This window comes from Microcebus murinus, chromosome 16 (assembly GCF_040939455.1).
Source record: "Microcebus murinus isolate Inina chromosome 16, M.murinus_Inina_mat1.0, whole genome shotgun sequence".
Classification (NCBI taxonomy): domain Eukaryota; kingdom Metazoa; phylum Chordata; class Mammalia; order Primates; family Cheirogaleidae; genus Microcebus; species Microcebus murinus.
The window spans coordinates 65,418,208-65,436,116 of record NC_134119.1 but is presented as its reverse complement, the minus strand read 5'-3'; the positions used below and the strand labels follow the sequence as shown (position 1 = coordinate 65,436,116).

Sequence of the window (17,909 nt, the reverse complement as noted above, 5' to 3'; positions counted from 1 at the left end):
GATGGGTGACAGTGCCATCTGTGGGGGGCCTGGGGACTTGGGGGAGGTGTGGCTGGCCCTGCCAAGGCTGGGTGGAGTTTGGAGCGAGGCCATGTGATGGTTGGGGTTTTGTGGTAGGGCAAGGGGGGCTGGGGAGGGGCCGAGCTTGGGCGGGGTGTGGGTGGAGGGCGGAAACGGGGGCACTGGACCGGATCTCCTTGCGCCCCTTCTTTCTGTTCCTAAGCACTCCCTCCCCAGGGGCAAAGCCGGGCAAGCAGAGGCTGTGAGGTGACAGTTCAGCTGAACCCCCCTCCTGGATGTGTGAAGGGTGTGAGGGGGAATGGCTGGCGCCCGGAGTCAGACCTCCCTCCCCTCCCTGCTCTGTGCTGGGCCACCTGCAGCAGGCGGGGAAGCCTGGGGCCCACCACCATAGAATGACCGGCCATGGTGTCACCAGCTGCAGGCTCTGCCATGCTGGGGGCTCCTTAGAAAAGAGCTGCGGCCCCCCAATGGTCCCTCCTTTCCCTTCTCAGTGGCCGATGTTTGCTGTGCCAAGCCCTCTCACAGCCTTGGTGGGGGGACTGTCACCATCCACATGGTACACAACACAGGACAGGGGTTGCTCTCGGTCTCTGGCAGGTCGTCAGGTTTTGTGTCCAATGCCATCTCCCTTTGCTCTGAGGCCTTCACCGCCTAGCAGCCGGTGTCCTCAGGCGAGTCCCAGCGCCTCCAGAACATGACACTCGTGCCCACCTCCTGGGTTGAGGCCTGTGAACTGCACACTCGGGACATGTTAGCATTTCACTGCGATAGTCATCTGCCCCTCTGGAAAACGGGTACAGAGGCCCTCAGGTGACACTGACAGGAGCCTACTGTGGGCTCCACGTGGCCTTGTTCCCCTGTCATCCTGGGCCCTGCACAGTTCCCTAGGTGGTTTGGTTTTCCTTCCAGCCTCAGACTTCCTTCCCCAGCCCCAGCCCCCGGATGTGGTGACAGAGCGATACTGTATGGACCTCAGCTACCCTCCTTGGCCCTGTACCAGAAAGGGGGGCTCTGTGGGCAGCTGCCATCCCCAGCCAGTCCTGGTGGCCCAGCTCTGGGATGTCTTTGGGGCTCAAACCTGGCTGTGACCTGTCGGTGAAGGAGGTGGGTGGGGCAACTTCACTTGGTGATCTTGGACAAGTCTCTTGCTCCTCTGAGGCTTCAGCGTCCAGTGTGTACTAAAGGGCAGCCACCACTGGATTATTAGCTGGGGAGGAGAAATCAAGTCCGATTGCTCCCAAAGGGGCAACGCAGTGGGTTTCAACAGGTATTTTCTGGGTGACTAACTAATGGACATACCCACTTATGAATGCCCGAGTGCTTGAGGTCCCCCCCTTTACCTCTGCACATTGTTAGTGACAGCCACCATTTACTGAACGTTTGCTGTGCCCCAGGTACCTGTATACCATCTCCATCCCACAATCCCCTCTGGACTCAGTCCTATTACAGTCCCATCTAACAGATGGAAAGACAGGCTCACAGAAGGGAAGTCACCCACTTAAAGTCATACAGAAAGACATGTCCCCAGGAGCTTGTCAGTTCACTGCTTGTGAAGTGGTGGGGGCGTGTTGTCCTCCCTCCCGGGCACCCCCAGGCAGCATCCTGAGGGCCGGGGACACTGACAACCCCATGCCCCTTGCCCCAGGTCTCTGGAGACATTTGGAGGCCGGATCTTCCCACCTGTCCAGTGAGCTGCGGGTGAGTGTGCGGGGGTGAGTGTGCGCTGAGAAGACAGAGGCCGAGCTCAGACAGCTGGCCCTGGCCCGACCCGACACCCTATTTCCCATCCCTTCTCCGCGGTGGGCGCCGGATGCGGGCCAGCCAAGAAGGCTCCTCTCCTTAAAGGGCCAGTCGCCTCCTAGTCGGGTCCCCGCGACCTGGGTGGCCGGGTGAGGGTGGCTCGCCCCTCCCCGCTCAGCTCAGGGAAAAGTTAACTTTCCAGACTCGCGTGTGTTGAGGGGAGGAATCGGTCTTGCCCGCCAGCCCCGCAACTCCCGCCCCGTCCCAGGCCCCCAACTGGAGGCGCCGGGCCCGCCCTCCCCTTCCGCCCCCGGCCCCAGACAGGCCCCGCCCCCCATGACGTCACCGCGACCCGCGCCGATTGGCCGACGGCGCCGTCGCTCCGGACACTTCCTCCTGCGCCGCCGCCGCGGACTTAAACTTTGGAGGGGAAAAGCGCCGCCCGCGCCCGGCGACCCTCCCTTGCCCCGTCCCCTAGCCCGCCGCCGGTAACGCCGTCTTCCCCGGCTCCCGACCGAACTTTTCTCCAACTTCCGCGGCCCGTGAGACTCCCTCCTTCCCACCCAGCGCCCAGGCCCCCTCTGCCCATCCCCGTGCCCGTCGGGTCCCGGGGGCCGCTCGACCCCGACTCCGAGAGCCTGGTCCCCGCCGCCCAGGTCCGCGACTCCCTCGGGCCGCCTTCTCAGTGGAAGCCTGCTCTTGGAGCACGGACCCTGCATCCCCCGCTCCCGCAGCCCCTCTCTGCGAGGGACCTTCGCATCGCGGGCTCCCCGACCCCTGCGATCTACCCCGACCTGCTAGATTTTCCTCTCTGGTTCTTAGAGTCTCTTGATCGCCGGGACCCCCGAACCGCTCCTTTGTTCCTTTCTTGTCTTCTGTGATCCCTGGATTCCAGGCGTCCTTTTCTCTCATTTCCCAGGACCCTGCCACCCGCAGGTCCCCTCAACCTGCCAGCTTTCCCGTCTCTGGGCCCCGCGCTCTTAGCACCAGCTCACAAGATCCCTCCGATCTAGAACCCGGTTCCCCCAGCCGGATCCCGGGTGGGCGCCGGGCGGCCGGTCCGGGGCCTCCCCCCATGGCCGCCGCCCCCTCCTATCCCGCGGGGCTCCCGGGATCCCCCGGGCCGGGGTCTCCTCCGCCCCCCGGCGGCTTGGAGCTGCAGTCGCCACCACCGCTGCTGCCCCAGATCCCGGCCCCGGGCACTGGGGTCTCCTTCCACATCCAGATCGGGCTGACCCGCGAGTTCGTGCTGTTGCCCGCCGCCTCGGAGCTGGCCCATGTGAAGCAGCTGGCGTGTTCCATCGTGGACCAGAAGGTGAGCGCGCGAGGCTGCCCCGTCCAGCTCGTGGAGCGGTCTGAGGAGGGGCCGCTGGCGGAGGCCTGGCGTGGGGGAAGGGGACGGAGGGGACCTGAGCATTAGGTGACTGAGAGATGGGGGGCATTAGCCCCCAATTGCTGCCTCACCCCACGACCCATTTAGAAAGGACTGGGCAGGGGTGGGGTGCCCCAGAGGCCTCCCCAAATTGCCTGTCCCTGCATGTTGTTTTCTGCAGCTGGCAGGGAGGAAGGGAGGGGCGGGCCAGGTGTCGAGTGGCGAGGAAGGGACAGGTGGGGGCAGATGTGGGGACATCTCCACATTCATGCCCATCAGGGCCTCCCGTTTGGTGGAAACAGTAGAAACTGAACCCAGGCTGGCCATGGCGATCGGGTGACACGTGTGGGTATATAGGTGCCAGGGGCAAGTGAGGTTTCAGAGTCCTGCCCTCCCCCAGGTCTGAGATGTGTGGGGAGGGGTGGGCAGGTACCCTTTCTGCACCCCCAGAGGCCCTGAGAACTCTGTTCCCTTTCCTAATCACAGTGCCCCCACCCTAGCCTTAGTTTTGGACACCAGGGTCCCCAGGGTGGAGTCTGGGAGTCATGACAAGAGGAAACAGGTAGAGCTTGATGCCAGCATCCCAGAATGCTAAAAGCTAGAATAGTGGGCTTCCATGCTGTTGGAGTACCAGACTGTAAAACTGTTAGAATATCAGAATCACAGATAGTTGAAATATACATCCCAGGTCATTGAATTCCCCTGATATTAAAGTGTTCAAATATCAGAATCCTAGGTTGTTGAAATACTAAAATGTTAAAGTGTTGGAATATTAGATTCCTAGGTTGTTGGAATCCTAGAATGTTAAAATGTTTGAATTTTGGAATGCTAGGTTGTTGAAATCCTTTAATGCTAAGAAATTCAAATATTAAAATCCTACTTTGTCAGACTCCTAGAACACTAAAATATTAGAGCATTGCTAATCTAGGTGATCAAAATCCTAAAACATAAAATGATATGTGGGAACCTGGAATGTATAATTCTATAATGCGAGCATGTTGGAATCGCAAAATAGCCAAATACTGGGATCTTCTCAGACTGCTGGAAATGAATCCTTTGGGCTTCAGAGAAACATGGGGCCAACTCCCCCATTTTACAGACAAGGAAACTGAAGCTTAGAGAAAGACGTCCCAGGTGGTCAGGGCCAAGGCAGTTGTGGTCGCCTGCGGACCCTGTGTCACCAGCAAAAACAGGGCTTTGCCCATCAACGCCCAAATCTAGCAGGTCCAGCCCCTACCCCCAACTCAGTCGGCTCCGTGGGAAGCTGGGGGGGGTGCAGGTTGTCCTGTGCGAGAAATTTTTTGTCCAGTGGTCAAATCCCCAGCCTGCCCCCCTCAGGCCTCACCGGAGTTTTATTTTTCTGTCCTCCGGGTCCAGGTGTGTTAGGGCCCCTTTCCTTCCTTCCGAGGCCCCACCTGGGCAGTTTCACTTTCTGTTCTACCAGGTTTCATTTCCTGCCCCCCCACCCCCAAGCTGGCGACCTGGACACCTGGGTTCTTTGAGCTTCGGGTGGGGGGCACCCTCCCTATTTCCAGCCCTCTTGCTCTAGCTCCCCCCATCCCCGTTCCCTGGAGTCCCCAAATCCCCTCCTTCCGGCTCGCCCCGCCCCAAAGCTGGGCCTCCTGCCAGGTAACTGTGACCATAGATCCAGGAAGGAAGCTGGGGCAGCAGCGGGCGGAGGCTGATAGGGGAGGGGTGTTCGCTCAGCATCCCCCCACCCCCGGGCTCCGGAAATATAGAAGGGTCCGCGTTCCGGGAGCCACTCCCCGCCCCCTGCTCGCCAGTGCAGCCACCAAACTCCGGCTGGCGCTCCCTCCCCGCACACCTGGGGCCCTGGCACCCTGTCCAGCTCGGGCTGGGGTTGGGAGGGGACAGGCAGGAAAGCTAGGGGCTGCGGGGTCTCTGAGTGTCGGGGGAAACAGACGGCCCTGCCCTGGGAGGGTGCCAGTCCGCCACTGAAGGCAGCTCTGAGCTTTTCCGTCGCCACCTTCCTCTCTCCCACCCCCTAGTTCCCTGAGTGTGGCTTCTACGGCCTTTATGACAAGATCCTCCTCTTCAAACATGACCCCACATCGGCCAACCTCCTGCAGCTGGTGCGCTCGGCCGGAGATATCCAGGAGGGCGACCTGGTGGAGGTGGTGCTGTCGGGTGAGAGGCGGTGGCTGGCTTAGGGGCGGAGCCTCGGATGGGGGCTGGGCATCTGGGTGGGGAGGGGGCGGGAAATGCTCAGAACTGTCTGTTTTGGTTTTTTGTTTTTGAGACAAGGTCTCAGTCTGTCACCCAGGCTGGAGTACAGTGGTGTCATCATTAGCTCTCTACAGCCTCCAACTCCTGAGCTTGAGCGATCCTCCTGCCTCAGCCTCCTGAGTAGCTGTGATTACAGGCACGCACCAAGACACCTGGCTAATTTCTTAAATTTTTTGTAGATGGGGTCTCACTATAGTGCCCAGGTTGCTCTCCAACTCCTGGCCTCAAGCAGTCCTCCCACCTGGTCTCCCAAAGCTAGGATTATAGGCGTGAGCCACCATGCCTGGCCAGAACTGCCTTTCTTAAAGTTCAAGGCCAGTGGTTCTTGTCCTGAGCTGCAAATTAGAATCGGGAGATTTTCCCACCTACTGCTCCCGAATGGATAAATGTATTGTGCTGCCTTCACACTGGAATTCACGCAGCCCTGAGCATGAACCACACGCAGCAACATGCGTGCAGCTCACAGACGTAACACTGAGAGAGAGGAGCTAGACACCAGACTACATACTGTCTGTTTCCGCTTATGAGGCACAAAGATAGGTCAGTTACCCTAAGGTGTTAGAAGTCAGGAGAGTGGGTGCCTTTGGGGAAGATGGAGACTGAGTAAGGCCACAGGGCCATTTTTGGGGTACTGGTTTAACTTTCATGCTAGTGACAATTAGCATGACACTTTGAAAATTCACTGAGCCCTTGCACTTGTATGCCTTTTTCTGGACACATGTTATACTTTAAAGTTAAAAAATGTTCTGATGCTCGTGCCTCCTCCCACTGAAATGCCAAATAAAATCAGAATGTCTGCAAGGTGCGATGAGATCTGGGCATCGGTACTTTTACAAGCGATTATCTAATGTCCAGCCAGAGTCTAGCCCACCTACCTGCCATTTCCATTTTAGAGACTGGGCAAGCTCTGAGCACCTGGGTTCCTCACGGGGGTGGGGCATCTGCCGTGCTCGTGGCCATAGCCCCTGCCTCTCTTGCATTCGCTGCAATGTTCATTAAAATTTGTTGAATGGATGATAGTTAGAAGCTTGGTTTTACACCTTTGGTGAGCTCATTCAGGCTTTAAATATGCTCTTATAAGCTGCCCCTCTTGATTTTTTTTTTTTTTTTTTGAGACAGAGTCTCACTCTGTTGCCTGGGCTAGATTGCTGTGGCATCAGCCTAGCTCACAGCAACCTCAAACTCCTGGGCTCAAGCGATTCTCCTGCCTCAGCCTCCTGAGTAGCTGGGACTACAGGCATGTGCCACCATGCCCGGCTAATTTTTTCTATATATATATTAGTTGGCCAATTAATTTCTTTCTATTTATAGTAGAGATAGGGTCTCGCTCTTGCTCAGGCTGGTTTCGAACTCCTGACCTCAAGCAATCTGCCCGCCTCGGCCTCCCAGAGTGCTAGGATTACAGGCGTGAGCCACCGTGCCCGACCCCCTCTTGAAGTTTTATCTGCATTGTTGTCTCTCCCCTAAACCTGAGTCTTGTTTATGTAACTGTCTCCCAGACAGTTTTATTTGACATCTAACAGGCATCTCAGATATGGCCTGTCCAAAACAGAAGTTTTGATTTCCTGCTTGTAAACCTGCACTTCCTGCAGTCTTCCTGTCGGTGAAGGGTTGGGGGCTTGCGTGCCAAACCTTAGGGCATCCTCAACTCCCTTTTTTCTCTCGCTCACTCACTTGATCCATCAGCAAACCAACTGGCCCTATGTTTAACATACGTCTTGAATCTATTTCTTATCACCTCCACTGCTCCAAGCCCCCACCATATCCTGCTTAGACTATTGCAGTAGCATGTAAGTCAGGTCATGACATACCACTGCTCAAAATCCTCCCATGGCTCCCCAGTACACTCGGAATGAACTACAAACTCCTCAGCCTGGCCTCAAGGCCATCTGTGACCTGGCCTCTGCTAGTTCCCTGGATTTATCTCAGCACTGTCCTTTCTCAGTTCCACCCCTGCATGCCTGCCCTCTGGCCCTTGAACACACCAAGCTCCTTCCCACATCAGGGCCTTTGCACTACTGTTCTCTCTGCCTGAAAATCTGACCTCTCCCCCCCGCCTCCCCCCACACACCCCTATTTATTGTCTTCAGAGTATTAAGCATTGTCTGAACTTTCCTTGTTTATTGACATGTTTATCTTTCTTGTCTCCCCAAAAGAATGTCGGCTCCCTCAGATCAGAGTGTAAATCTTTCTTATTCTTAGCTTTATCCTGAGTGAGTAAATAGTGCCTGGCACGTAGAACAGTGTCCCCTTTCTGTTGCATAATATTAAGAAAAATATAGCTTAATGGTATACTGAAAATTTGGGAGGAAAAATTAATGAGACTTAGTCCAAACATGAAACTATTTTAAAATAACAGCTGATATTTATTGAGCACTTTCTATGTGCCAGGCACTGTTGTCAGAGGTTTCCATATATTCATTCATTTAACCCTTAAAAGAGAATCTGTAAGAGCCAGGCATGGTGGCTCAACACCTGTAATCCCAGTACTTTGGGAGGCTGAGGTGGGAGGATCACTTGAGGCCAGGAGTTCGAGACCAGCCTATGGGCAACACAGCGAGACCCAATTTCTACAAAAAAATTTTAAGACTACCTGGGTGTGGTGGCGCATGCCTGTAGTCCCAGCTACTCGGGAGGCTGAGGCAGGAGGATCGCTTGAGCCCAGGAGTTTGAGGCTGCAGTGAGCTATGATCGTGCCATTGCACTCCAGCCTGGGTGATAGTGAGACCCTGTCTCAAAAACAAACAAAAAGAGCCCATAAGAAGAGACTGTTAGGAAGCTTGGCATGCTCTTTCCTAGACACCTGCAGAGCCCATACCCGTGCCTCCTTCAGGCCTCTGCCTTAATGTCAAATGCTCAAGGAGGCCTTCCCTGATTATCTGTTTAAAATTGCACCGCTATTTTATTAGGTACAATTTTTAGAGAGACAGGTAAGTACAATGCTAAGAGTATGAACTCTGGAGCAGGACTGGCTTGAGTTTGAATCTGAGTTCTAAGACTTGCTAGCTGTGTGACTTTGGGCAAGTTGCTTAACCTATCTGTGCTGCAGCTCATCTTGAAAATGGGCATAATGATAGGGTACCTCAACCTCACAGGGCCCTTTTTTTTTTTGAAACAGAGTCTCATTCTGTTTCCCCGGGCTAGAGTGTCATGGCATCAGCCTAGTTAACAGCAACCTCAAACTCCTGGGCTCAAGCAATCTTTCTGCCTCAGCCTCCCAAGTAGCTGGGACTACAGGCATGCGCCACCATGCCCGGCTCATTTTTTTCTATATATTTTTAGTTGGCCAATTAATTTCTTTCTATTTTTAGTATGGACGGGTCAGGCTGGTTTCGAACTCCTGACTTTGAGAGATCCTCCCGCCTCGCCTCCCAGAGTGCTAGGATTACAGGCATGAACCACTGTGCCTGGCCCCTCACAGGGTTCTTGGGAGGGCTTAGTATTGTAAAGTACTTAGAGCAGTGCCTGGCACAGAGTAACTGCTACATTGGGTGATTGTTAAATGAGAATATTTATTTTATTTATTTTGTTTGTCTCTGTCACCACAGGCCAGGCAGGGATTTTATCTGTCCTGTTCTATGTGGAGTCCCTAGCTCCTAGAACAGTGCTCAATATGTTTTTGGTGGTTTTCCTTTTTAAAGGTGAGAAAACAGGCCGGGCGCTGTGGCTCACGCCTGTAATCCTAGCTCTTGGGAGGCCGAGGCGGGCGGATTGCTCAAGGTCAGGAGTTCAAAACCAGCCTGAGCAAGAGTGAGACCCCGTCTCTACTATAAATAGAAAGAAATTAATTGGTCAACTGATACATATAGAAAAAATTAGCCGGGCATGGTGGTGCATGCCTGTAGTCCCAGCTACCCGGGAGGCTGAGGCAGAAGGATCACTTGAGCCCAGGAGATTGAGGTTGCTGTGAGCTAGGCTGACGCCATGGCACTCACTCTAGCCTGGACAACAAAGCGAGACTCTGTCTCAAAAAAAAAAAAAAAAAAAAAAAAAAAAGGTGAGAAAACAGGCCGGGCGCTGTGGCTCACGCCTGTAATCCTAGCTCTTGGGAGGCCGAGGCGGGCGGATTGCTCAAGGTCAGGAGTTCAAAACCAGCCTGAGCAAGAGCGAGACCCCGTCTCTACTATAAATAGAAAGAATTTAATTGGCCAACTGATATATATATAAAAAATTAGCCGGGCATGGTGGCGCATGCCTGTAGTCCCAGCTACTCGGGAGGCTGAGGCAGAAGGATCACTCAAGCCCAGGAGTTTGAGGTTGCTGTGAGCTAGGCTGACGCCACGGCACTCACTCTAGCCTGGACAACAAAGTGAGACTCTGTCTCAAAAAAAAAAAAAAAAAAAAGGTGAGAAAACTAAGGCACATAGTGTTTGTTCCCCTTCTTTTTTTTTTTTTTTTTGAGACAGAGTCTCACTTTTGTTGTCCAGGCTAGAGTGAGTGCCGTGGCGTCAGCCTAGCTCACAGCAACCTCAAACTCCTGGGCTTGAGTGATCCTTCTGCCTCAGCCTCCCGAGTAGCTGGGACTACAGGCATGCGCCACCATGCCCGGCTAATTTTTATATATATATATATATCAGTTGGCCAATTAATTTCTTTCTATTTATAGTAGAGACGGGGTCTCGCTCTTGCTCAGGCTGGTTTTGAACTCCTGACCTTGAGCAATCCGCCCGCCTCGGCCTACCCAAGAGCTAGGATTACAGGCGTGAGCCACAGCGCCCGGCCGTGTTCCCCTTCTTGATGATCAGGTCCTAGCCCAGACCAATTAGATCAAAAACTTAGAGGGTGGGACCCAGTCATCCACCTAGTTTTTTCGTTTGGTTGGTTGGTATTTTTAATTTAATTTTTTTTTTGTTTGTTTTTGAGACAGAGTCTCGCTCTGTTGCCCTGGGCAGAGTGCAATGCAGTCCTGTCATTATAGCTCACAGCAACCTCAAACTCCTGGGCTCAAGTGATCCTCCTGCCTCAGTCTCCTGCATAGCTGAGACTACAGGCTACAGGCAGGTGCCACCAAGCCCAGCTAATTTTTTTTTTTTTTTTTAGTAGATATGGAGTCTCGCTGTTGCTCAGGTTGGTCTTGAACTCCTGAGCTCAAGGGATCCTCCCGCCTCGGCCTCCCAGAGTGCTAGGATTACAGGCCTGAGCCACCGCACCCGGCCTAAGTTAAACATTTTTAATTGTGGTAAAATATACATAACATAAAAGTTACTTCTAATGGTACCGTTCAGGAGTGTTAAGGACATCCACGCTGTTGTGCAGCCAGTCTCCACAACTGTTTTGAACCCAGGCAGAATGTAGTATGTGAGTGAATGAATGAAGAAAGGAAAGATCAAACCTTGCTGCTGGGAGGACTGTGAAAAACCTGGGAACATAGGGGGCTGGAGCAGCTTCGGCCACCACCCCTGCTCAAGCGTCCGCTTTTCCCCGCTGCCTGCAGCCTCCGCCACATTCGAGGACTTCCAGATCCGCCCGCACGCCCTCACGGTGCACTCCTACCGGGCGCCTGCTTTCTGCGACCACTGCGGGGAGATGCTCTTTGGCCTCGTGCGCCAGGGCCTCAAATGCGACGGTGAGAGCCAGCTGGGCTGGAGGCGGGGCCTGGGCGGGGCTCCGCTCTGGGGCGGGGCCACAGAGCTCGGGGAGACGGGGCGGGGCTGGAAGTGGGGCCAATGAGGAGTGGGGCTGGGGCGGAGCTCAGAGCTGGGGGCGGAGCCTGGGAAGTAATGCCGGGAGGGAGGGGTAAGGGCCCCGAGGCGGAGATTGGGAGAGGAGCGGCGGGGCCTGGGCGGGGCTCAGCTCTGGGGCGGAGCCACAGAGCTCGGGGAGACGGGGCGGGGCTGGAAGTGGGGCCAATGAGGAGTGGGGCAGGGGCGGAGCTCAGAGCTGGGGGCGGAGCCTGGGTAGTAATGCCGGGAGGGAGGGGTAAGGGCCCCGAGGCGGAGATTGGGAGAGGAGAGGCGGGGCCTGGGCGGAGCTCAGCTCTGGGGCGGAGCCACAGAGCTCGGGGAGATGGGGCGGGGCTGGAAGTGGGGCCAATGAGGAGTGGGGCTGGGGCGGAGCTCAGAGCTGGGGGCGGAGCCTGGGAAGTAATGCCGGGAGGGAGGGGTAAGGGCCCAGAGGCGGAGATTGGGAGAGGAGCGGTGGGGCCTGGGCGGGGCTGAGACCTGGGGGCGGAGCCTAGGTGGTGGGCTGGGAGGGAAAAGTAGGGGCTCAGGGACAGAGCTTGGGGGATAGGACATGTCGCTGGAGAAGAGGATGGGGCCTGTATCCGTTAGGGATCAAACAGAAAACAAAACCAGCAGGAGGTATATAGTAAGAGATTTCTTGCAAGGAATTGGCCAGCAGGATCGTGGGGCTTGGCTAGACAACTCCAAAATCCGCAGGGCTGGGACTCTCAGGGACAAGCTGGAGCAGCTATCCACAGGCGAAATGTCTTCATCTGCAAAGTTTCAGTTCTGCTCTTTAAACCTTTCAACTGATTGAACTAGGCCCAGTCAGATAAACCAGGATAATCTCTCTGACTTTTAGTCAATTGATTGTGGCCTTTAAGCTCATCTACAAAATACCTCATAGCGACACGTAGATTCATGTTGGAATAACTGTGGACGCTAGCCTACCGAACTGACACTTAAAGCTGACCATCCGAGTCCACCCCTTACCAACCTAGCACCTGTCTTAGTTTGTCAGGGTTGCCATAACAAAATAGCACAGGCTGGGTGGCTTAAACCAAAGTTTAAATCAAGGTTCCAGCTGGGTTTGGTTTCTGGTGAGACCTGTCTTGGCTTGCAGAGGGCCACCATCTCAGTGTGTGCTCACATGACACACTGAGAGACAGTGATCTCTGCTGTCCCTTCCTTTTATAAAAGGAATGAGTGATGTTCACTCTCCTTTGATATCCTGTAACTTAAATATCACCATTATATAAAGTTAACTATTATTAATATATCTTGTGTTAGATGATTAGAGGATAAAAGAGAGAAGAAAAACATATTTTGTATACACACATATTCATAACAAAGTAAGAAAGAAATGCAACTAGTGCAGCCCTCAGTTCTGCAACTGGTGGGGTGACCCAGTCTTTCATTCCCAAAGGGTTTGGGCCATTAGCAGTTCTGCCTGAACTGGGTTTTTGCAGTTTTCCACTGACTTTAATTACACTAGCAAGAGGCGCCCTAAGGGATCTCCTAGATTCCAGATCTACAGAAAAGAGAAAGGGGGGTCGGGTGAGGGATGCGCAGCCCTGGAGGAGGTGATGGTGAATTTGGGAGGGAGGGTTGCTGGGGAGAGGGGGCTTCTCTCTGGAAGGTGGGGCTGTGGGGGGAGGAGGGGAGAGGGAGGGTCAGGGCTAGAAGCGGAGGGTAGTCTGGGAGAGGATTCTAGGCAGCTAGTGACCTTAGAGGTGTGGGGCTGGGGTGGCACCTTGGGGGCGGTCTTTGAGGTGTCCTTTGTCAGAGTGGGAAGGGGTGGGGTGCAGGTGGGGCTACAAGCTGGGACTAGGGGCGGAGCTCTAGGCGGGGGCGGAGCCTGGGGTTGGTGCTCTTAAGGGGAGTAGTGCCTTTTGGAGGGGATTGGGTTGGGGACTAAGGGGACAGGGCCGGGTGGGAGGTTGGGTGGAGAGATCAGAGCTTCTCAAGAAGGGGCGACAGGCCTAGTAGGGCCCCGAGGCTTTGCCTCTGACTCTCTGGTGCCCCCCGCAGGCTGCGGGCTGAACTACCACAAGCGCTGCGCCTTCAGCATCCCCAACAACTGCAGTGGGGCCCGGAAGCGGCGCCTGTCGTCCACGTCCCTGGCCAGTGGCCATTCGGTGCGCCTTGGCACCTCCGAGTCGCTGCCCTGTACAGCTGACGAGCTGGTGAGCGGCTGGCGCGTGGGGCGGGTTGGTGGCGGGGTGCGGGGGTGACGGGGCCCAGGTATGGGGACAACCTGCTGATGTTTCCCTCCCATGGTGGCTTTCAGAGCCGTAGCACGACCGACCTCCTGCCTCGCCGCCCCCCGTCGTCCTCCTCCTCCTCTTCTGTCTCATCCTACACGGGCCGCCCCATAGAGCTGGACAAGATGCTGCTCTCCAAGGTCAAGGTGCCCCACACCTTCCTCATCCACAGCTACACGCGGCCCACCGTTTGCCAGGCTTGTAAGAAACTCCTCAAGGGCCTCTTCCGGCAGGGCCTGCAGTGCAAAGGTTCGTGGGGCCCTGGGAGGGAGGACAGACGCGGTCAGAACCTCCCCCTCCCCCTAATCCGGGCTTGTGGGGGTCGCAGGAATCTCAGCACAGGCCTTGTCATCCTTAGGAGCACAGGGCCTCAGAAGGGGAGCTTCCTAAATCCAGGCACTCTGGAACCTTTGGAATTCTGAAATCTTAGAACTTCAGTCTTTAGAACCTTGGAATCCTGCTACCTTGGAAATCTAGATTCATAAGGCACTTACCATTGAATTCTAAAACTGTAGAGTCTGAGAATTCTAGAATCAGAGAACCATAGAAACAAGATTCAAGAATTCTGGAATCAAAGGTGGGGGCGGGGTGGGGAAAAATTTTTGAAAAAAAAAAAGAATTCTGGAATCTTATTAACCTGAAGCAGCCCAGGGAGGGGGAAAAAAAAGAAGAAGAACAAAAAAGAAATTCTGGAATCATAGAATTCAGTTAAAATAACCAAAGAACTTTAGGCCATAATCTTAGAACTACTGAGTTATAGATTCTCAGAACATTCGAATTTTGGAACCATGGGATTTGAGAATACCAGAAGCCTAAAAGCATCACATTTGAGAGTCTTAGAAGTCTAGAATGATGTAATCTTAGAACCATCGAGTCCTAGAATCTTGTAAATCTAGACTCCCAGAACTTTGAAGAATCAAATTCTAGAATTTTAGAATCTAGAGCTAAAGAACCATAGAGATATCAAATCCTATGATCTTAGATATATAGGATCCTACAGCCTTGGAAGGTCATCGGATTCCAGAGGCATACAAGTCTAGAATTGTAGAATTGTCAATTTTTTGAGTTTAAATATATGAAATCCTGAAACCTTGGACATTCAGGAGTCTTAGAAGTCTAGAATCATAGACCTGTAGAATCATAGACCTGATGTATAGAGTTCTAGAAACTTGAACATCAAACTCTGGAGCCTGGCCGGGCGCGGTGGCTCATGCCTGTAATCCTAGCACTCTGGGAGGCCGCAGTGGGCGGATTGCTCAAGGTCAGGAGTTCGAAACTAGCCTGAGCAAGATCGAGACCCCGTCTCTACTATAAATAGAAAGAAATTAATTGGCCAACTAATATATATAGAAAAAATTAGCCGGGCATGGTGGTGCATGCCTGTAGTCCCAGCTACTCGGGAGGCTGAGGCAGTAGGATTGCTTGACCCCAGAAGTTTGAGGTTGCTGTGAGCTAGGCTGACACCATGGCACTCACTCTAGCCTGGGCAACAGAGCAAGACTCTGTCTCAAAAAAAAAAAAACAACTCTGGAGCCTTAGAAATCTAGAATCATGGAACCTTGAAAAAAAAAGGTTTTTAACAAACTCTAGAATCTTTGCTATCTAGTGTCCTAGAACCTTGGAATCATCAAACTATAGAACAATGGTTCTCAACCAGGGGCAGTTTTGCCCCATGGGATGTTTGCCAATGATTGGAGACATTTTTATTTGTCACACTGGGTGGGTGCTACTGGGATCTAGTAGGTGGAGGTCAGGGATGCTACTAAACATCCTATAATGCACAGAACAGCCTACAACAAGGAATTATCCAGCCCAAAATGTTACTAGTGCCAAAGGTTGAGGACCCCAGCCCTAGAGTCTAGAATCAGAGAATGCTAGAACCCATTACATTCTAGAAACTCTAGGTTAATGGAAACTTATAGTGTTAGAACCTTAGAGCCATAGGTATCTTGAGTGTAGCCCAAAGTATTCCTACTTAATCCAGTGTTCCCATAGTTGAGGAAACCGTGCCTCAAAGGGGGAAAATGACCAGGGAAGGGGCAGCCTAATTGTCTGACCCCGACAGCAAAAGCAGACTCTTTTGAGTCTGAGGGTTAGGGGTCAAGGTTCAACCCTTACAGGTAACCTCCCTTCCCCCTCATTCCCTGTTCCCTGTCTTCCTACCAGACTGCAAGTTTAACTGTCACAAGCGCTGTGCCACCCGAGTCCCTAACGACTGCCTAGGGGAGGCTCTTATCAATGGAGGTAAGAGGCAGCGGGCCTCAGAGGAAAGGGGCAGGGCAGGACTGGGAAGAGGCCCCGCTCATGCCCCTGTCCCCACAGATGTGCCGATGGAGGAGGCCACCGATTTCAGCGAGGCTGACAAGAGTGCCCTCATGGATGAGTCAGATGACTCCGGTGTCATCCCGGGCTCCCACTCGGAGAATGCCCTCCACGCCAGCGAGGAGGAGGAAGGCGAGGGAGGCAAGGCCCAGAGGTACCCACGGGATACTCCCAGGGGCCCCGGGGAAACCCCTTGCCCTACAGCAAACCTCAACTTCCTCATCTCTACAATGGGCTGACAGCACCTTATATTTGTAAATTTTCCCAGTTCCCAAGGCAAACCTTTTAAAACACCAAAACTTGAACCTTTTTTTCCTATTTTTTTTTTTTAAGTTTTCATAGAAGTATATTTTACCTTGTATTTCTGGGGGCTGGTAATACAGTCATTCAAAAGATACATAGTGAAATGAAACCCTTCCTGTTTCCCAGCTGCCCCACTCCTCTCCCTGGAGGAAGCTACTGGAATCAGTGTCTCATGGGTCCTTCCAGAAAGTGTCTATTGCAGCCTGTCAGTATAAGGAGTAAGAGCATGGACTCTGGAACCAGGCTGCTGCCTTACTCAAGAGACTAACCTCTCTGGGACTCAGTTTCCGCATCAGTAAAATGGGGATAAAGTAGTGCCTACTTTATAGAGTTGTTGTGAAGATTATATGAATTAATACAGTACCTAAAACACAGCCGGGTACACAACAAGTGTTAAATATGTGTTATATTTTATCACTAATTATCAAGTAATAATAATGATAATAAATTAGCCAGGCATGGTGGCATGCACCTATACAGTGAGCTATGTTCGCACCACTGCACTCCAGCCTGGGTGACAGAGCGAGACCCCGTCTCCAAGAAAAAAAAAAGAATCCCCTTGTCTCCTTCCTCACTGTGGGAAGTCTGGGGTGGGGGGAGAAGTGGCAACAAAACTAAACAAAACAAAAAACCCAACTCCCTGGCTGCCCAGAGATGCCCCCTGCGGCCCCAGGTAGTATGGTCATTTTCTGCTTGTGACTTCTTACTCCTTCCTCTATCCTCCTCCCCGCCCCCACAGCTCCCTGGGGTACATCCCCCTAATGAGGGTGGTGCAGTCAGTGCGTCACACAACACGAAAATCCAGCACTACCCTGCGCGAGGGTTGGGTGGTTCATTACAGCAATAAGGACACGCTGGTGAGTTGGCCGAGGCGGGGCCGGTGCAGCTGCAGCCGCAGCTAGTTAGAAGAGGGGGCAATATTTTGAGTAGGTGGGGACGGGGGGGCGGGGCCGGAGTTGGGGGGCGGGGCCATGTTGGAGGCAGAGGTCCAATTAGAGGTATTGGGTTATAAGGGTGGGAGGAGGGGCGGGGCAGGTGTTAGAGAAGAGGCGGGGCTAAAGGCAAGGTCAGGGGTGGGGTGGGGCTACGTGGGGGCGGTGCTAGAGTTAGACTGGGGGTGGGGCCGGTTTAGAAAAGAGGCGGGGCTAAAGGCAAGGTCAGGGGTGGGGTGGGGCTACGTGGGGGCGGTGCTAGAATTAGACTGGGGGCGGGGCCGGTTTAGAAAAGAGGCGGGACTAAAGGCAAGGTCAGGGGCGGGGTGGGGCCATGTGTGGGCGGTGCTAGAGTTGGGTTGGGGGCGGGGCTTGGCTGGGAGAAGCGCGGGAGCCCTGAACACAGGGCTCCAGGCACCAGGCGCCCCACTGAGCGCCAGGACAGCCAGCCAGGGGCTCAGCCTCACCCTCTCAAACATCTCTCCAGAGGAAGCGGCACTATTGGCGCCTGGACTGCAAGTGCATCACACTGTTCCAGAACAACACAACCAACAGATACTACAAGGTGGGCCTTCTCTCTTTGCTCACATCCTTACCCACTCCTCCTACCCTCACTTACTCCATCAAATCCTGCGGCTCACACTCTCTCCCTGCCCCCAGTTTCTCTGCTTCCAACCCATCGATAAATGCCACGCATTTGATTCTGACCCCCACCACTTTCCAGCTGGGGGACCCAGGGCCAGTTCCTGCACCTCTCTGTGCCTTGCGTCTCATACCTGCAAAATGCCTCAGATAATAGTGCTCACCTTAGGGCTGTTGTGAGAATTCAAAGCTAATCCACTAAAGCAGTTAGCTTGGGGTGTGGCACATGTTAAGCTCCCAGTAATGATAAGCCTGTTGTTGATATTCCTTTATAATTAATTTATTGAATTATGTGTGTATATTCATCACAGCCCGCATACTGGCACCGTGTTCCAGCCACTGTCCCCTACCTAGATGGTTGCAGCAATCTCCTTGCTGGGTCCCTGCCTCTGCCCCTGCGACC

At 53.7% G+C, this 17,909-nt stretch overlaps 1 protein-coding gene across 1 annotated transcript in view; it reads left to right on the top strand.

Moving 5' to 3' along the window:
- Positions 1-2,147: 2,147 nt before the first annotated feature.
- Positions 2,148-17,909, top strand: part of PRKD2 (protein kinase D2) — a 28,408-nt gene continuing 12,646 nt past the window's right edge. The window contains exons 1-9 of the mRNA XM_012761493.2: positions 2,148-3,076; positions 5,143-5,281; positions 10,815-10,946; positions 13,075-13,229; positions 13,334-13,556; positions 15,474-15,551; positions 15,630-15,783; positions 16,672-16,789; positions 17,352-17,429. Coding sequence (XP_012616947.1) covers positions 2,837-3,076; positions 5,143-5,281; positions 10,815-10,946; positions 13,075-13,229; positions 13,334-13,556; positions 15,474-15,551; positions 15,630-15,783; positions 16,672-16,789; positions 17,352-17,429 — 1,317 coding nt within the window. The 5' untranslated portion in view covers positions 2,148-2,836. The remainder of the gene's footprint in view (positions 3,077-5,142; positions 5,282-10,814; positions 10,947-13,074; positions 13,230-13,333; positions 13,557-15,473; positions 15,552-15,629; positions 15,784-16,671; positions 16,790-17,351; positions 17,430-17,909) is intronic.